At 37.2% G+C, this 4,234-nt stretch overlaps 1 protein-coding gene across 1 annotated transcript; it reads right to left on the bottom strand.

The window, feature by feature from the left end:
• Positions 1–367: 367 nt before the first annotated feature.
• On the bottom strand, positions 368–3,971 carry LOC117402237 (homeobox protein Nkx-2.4-like). The gene is made up of 2 exons (XM_034003185.2): positions 3,490–3,971; positions 368–2,932 (listed from the first exon to the last, which is right to left on the bottom strand). The coding sequence occupies exons 1-2, from the start codon at positions 3,857–3,859 to the stop codon at positions 2,259–2,261; spliced, it is 1,044 nt and encodes a 347-aa protein (XP_033859076.1). The 5' UTR covers positions 3,860–3,971; the 3' UTR covers positions 368–2,258.
• Between the last annotated feature and the right edge of the window lie 263 nt (positions 3,972–4,234).

The following is a 4,234-nucleotide window of genomic DNA, read 5'->3' as shown; positions in this document are numbered from 1 at the left end:
AAGTCGCATCTTCATTTACTTGCTGTGACCTTGCAATGTGTCCACTTCAGATTGTTTTGTAAATTATCAAAGGCTTGAATTATATAACCTTCTCTGCACGGTTGCTTAAGAATCAGTCATAAATCCTACGCAGCACGTTTCAAATTCTGATTAGTGTTGGCGTTTGAATTGTTTGAGAGTACGCACGAAAAAATGAGCGTTAGCAAATTAAACATTAAAATCTGAAAAAACTGTGATTGCTGTAAGGATTCGATATATATATATATATATATATATATACATATATATATATATATATATATATATATATATATATATATATATATATATATATATATATATTACAAAAACAAAAAAACCCGTTAAAATAAGTACATATGATTGAGACACGGTCTAGCATTTTTTCACCGGTACCCTTTGCGTTAATTATAGGCCATGCTTTCTATTTTTTTCGATACTCATGTCACAGTTTGAAGTGTAAGAAATGTTTTTCTTTATAGCCTTCTATTGTTTAAATAAATGTACAGATAATTTAGAAAATAATACATAATTATATTTATAAAAATGTGTTTTATTGGTGGCTTTTACGCGTCGGTGAACAATAGACGTTAGTCATGCCGATGTTCACACACACACACACACACACACACAATCATTAGGTAGTGCTCGCATAATGGCGTTGTTATTTATGCGCTCAGATATGTTTGAAACTATTATATCATGCTATGAATATGTGTGAGAATTGTTTGTCACGGGTATGAACATAGAAAAAGAAATGTTTTTTTATATATAAAGTTTAATCTGTTTAGAAATACATAAAGGTCATCTTTAATGAATAATACGATTAATTACTTAAGCTTGCTATTAATTCACAAAGACTGGAAAGAAGAGCGTGCCTTAATTTGTCTTTTTTCAAAGAGTTTTGTGATATTGTGCTTTACTAATATTTGTATTAATGTAATGTACTCTTATTAGTCAGCTTGATTGGGACTTGTTTATACTTAAACAGCATTTCCATTGAAGGTACTTAAAAACAAATGCATGGTTCATTTAAAAAGAAAACAAATCACCTGCAAACATTACACGTTATATAAAGTACTACTACTACACTTCAACAGTAACTGTTAATGTTAAATCACCCACATTTGTTCTTATAAAGTCATGAACTTTTACAATATTTCAGTTAAACAACAAACCACAAAATAAATCCAGTTACAACGTTTTACTAAAGCTTTGGGCTCGTTAAAACGTATTAATTAAAAAAACAAAACATTAAGAACAAACAAACAACAACAACATATTAATACAATTCAATTATTTGCTTCTAAAACAAGAGAGAGAGTTCGGTTTAGGATTGAAAAAAATCGTTTATTTTGAATATTACCACCTTCAATTTAAAACGTCATTTTGGGGACAAAGAAGGTCTATTTTCTAGCTAGCGGGAGCCCTTCGGTGGCTCATATGTTGTACTTATTTACAGTTTATTTCAAAAACAATAACGTGTGGATAATACTGAATACACCCTTTCGACCTTCAGTTCCATTTCAATTTGTTTTCAATCCGATATAATGAAAATGCACACCGGCTGAATCCTTATAAAATTAATTCTTTAGAAATATGTTGAGCTTCAAGTGATTTGTTGTCAATGGATATGAAACATATTTACAGCAGACACGACTTTTATTTTAATTATTACAAAAAGAAATAGTTCTGAGATGCTTCCGATTAGTTACCCCCATTTTACAGTATCGTACATTGAGATTATTTTGAGGTGTTAGCCAAATATACAGTCTCTATTTCTGTTAATACTGCGCATCCAAATTATTTCACAATACCTAAATCACGTCCTTCAAATATCAAGTAGAATACTGTGGCGTGGTCCCATAGTTTAGTCCCTTTTGAATAGGTTTATACCATGGTCTTTTTTCTTTTCTCAATCCAAAGCCATGTGGGCACCAATACGTGGAGCAGCATTCACTATCCTGTTCAACAGTTTGTACTACATTAACATAATGTTGAGGAAGTCCAAAAAAATACAACACACACAGTTTCACGCAACCAGTCATTTGTTTTGTTCGCTTGTTGCACACACAAGGTGAAGAAAACACGAGGAGCCTTTGGGGTACCTATAAAGTCCATCCGGTCCCCGAAGGCTTTCATGCTCAAAAACTTGAAATATAAACACAGTGCCGTTCCACATGCTCTTTCTTTTTTATTTGCCTAATATGTCTCCATGAAAAAAAAATCAAATGTCGCTCCTACCATGTTCTGCCATAAAGCATATTGGGGCTGACCATGTTATTGGTGTAATCTACAGATGTGTCTATCTGAGCCATATTGGCCATTTGGTTATGTAGAGATGGAGGGCTTGGTGACATTTCCTCTAGGTCTTGGGCCTGGGATAAGGGGTTTACCTGCTGGTTTGGGTGCTGAGTGATGGCATTGCTGGAGGCTGCTAGAACTCCACTAGACCTGTTTTGCTGCTGCTGCTGCTGTTGACTCGGTGTTGGAGTGCTGGAGCCATTCTGGCAGGGCTTCCCATCCTTCACCAGCACAGGAACCGCCACTCGCCTTGGAGACTGCTGCTGCTGCTGCTGCTGGCACGAGTTGTTCTCTTGCTGGAGTTGTTGGGTAGCTTTGTCCTTGGCCTGCCGTTTCATCTTATATCTGTGGTTCTGAAACCAGATTTTGACCTGGGTTGGGGTGAGGTGAATCATGCTGGCCAGGTGCTCTCTCTCGGGAGCTGAGAGGTACTTCTGTTGCTTAAATCTCCTTTCAAGCTCGTAGACCTGTGCCTGAGAGAACAGCACCCTTCTTTTTCTCCTTGGGGCTGCGTGTAAAGGTGCCATTGACTTTGTCGCGTCATTCATTCCGGTTAAGCTTCCCATTCCGGCCATATTCATACCGGTAGAAGGTCCCATGAATCTAGAAACTAAAAAGATGCAACAGTCAGCAAAATCTTCAATCTTCAACCTTCAATATTTTATTATAAATCATATACCGACTCATCTTAACGCTCAGAATCGTTTGAAGTAATGGCTTAGTTACATTGTTACAAAGAGTATATATATATATATATATATATATATATATATATATATATATATATATATATATATATATATAATGTATTTATTTATTTATTCATTTACTGTTTTCCTATACTGTTTTGCTATATAAACATTTTGTAACGAAACAGTTGACACAGGTTTGCATGACTGGACATAAAAAAGTAAAAAATAAGTTTAGGATGTTTTAAATAGCATAGAGTTTTTCTTTTTTTTTGTACTGTGAATCATGCAACAGTGCTGATATTATTTTGGGTAAACAAATGCCATTTGAATCGCCGGTTATGACATACAATTAGAATAACAGCAACACGTCTTAATGCGTAAGGAGATTTTTCAAATACGAGTGCTCTGTGTGCTGTCTTGCTGTTGTAACTGTCTGATGTTTTTATGATAATGCGTTGTAACATTTAAAACTTACTTGATGAGTATCTGGGGTCGGGGTTTCCTCCATACCATCCACTGGCAGCGGCGCTATTTCTCATGGTTTCTTGGTATGAAGGGAGGTCCCCCATGTTGCCAATGCTCCCATTGCAGTATCCTCCCATGGCACTATGAGGAAACTGGGACACACTGTGTGGCATGTGGTAGGTAGCAGCCACGGTGGCGTTGTGGCCCATGGTGTGCTGTTGCATGCCAGGCTGTGAAACCTGGGTCTGTCGGTAGGGTCCCAAAGGAGAAGTAAGGTTCCCTGTGCTATCCATGCCAGCAAACTTCTTGTAGGTCTCCTCGATAGGGCTCAGAATGTCTGTCACTGAGAAAGGCGTTGTGTGCTTTGGGCTCAAAGACATGGTTCAGAAACCAGGTAAATTGGTTGAGCGGTTCAGCCGTGTTGTTGTGCTAGCTCTCTCCTTGTGGATGGCTACGTAAGAGAGTGCTTGTAGTCCGCCTGAGATCCGATTGATCGCCTTGGAGAAGGAGGCGAGCCCTGGACGCTCTTATCTCGGGTTTATTGTAGCCAGGCGCCAGGTTTACGACAAACACAGGGGGCGGAGCAACACCCCAAACGAGCAAACAATGGTCATTGACATCTTACCAAGATAATTGAGGAACATGCAGTTAGTTTCATATTAGAATAAGCATGATGCCAAAAAAAAAAAAAAAAGTGATTAACCGGTTTCCTCATTTGTAGATGGATTTCCATCTTATTTACCATCAAGTAGAAT

Source organism: Acipenser ruthenus, chromosome 5, assembly GCF_902713425.1.
Source record: "Acipenser ruthenus chromosome 5, fAciRut3.2 maternal haplotype, whole genome shotgun sequence".
In the NCBI taxonomy this organism is placed as follows: domain Eukaryota; kingdom Metazoa; phylum Chordata; class Actinopteri; order Acipenseriformes; family Acipenseridae; genus Acipenser; species Acipenser ruthenus.
This window is presented reverse-complemented; position numbering and strand designations above follow the sequence as displayed.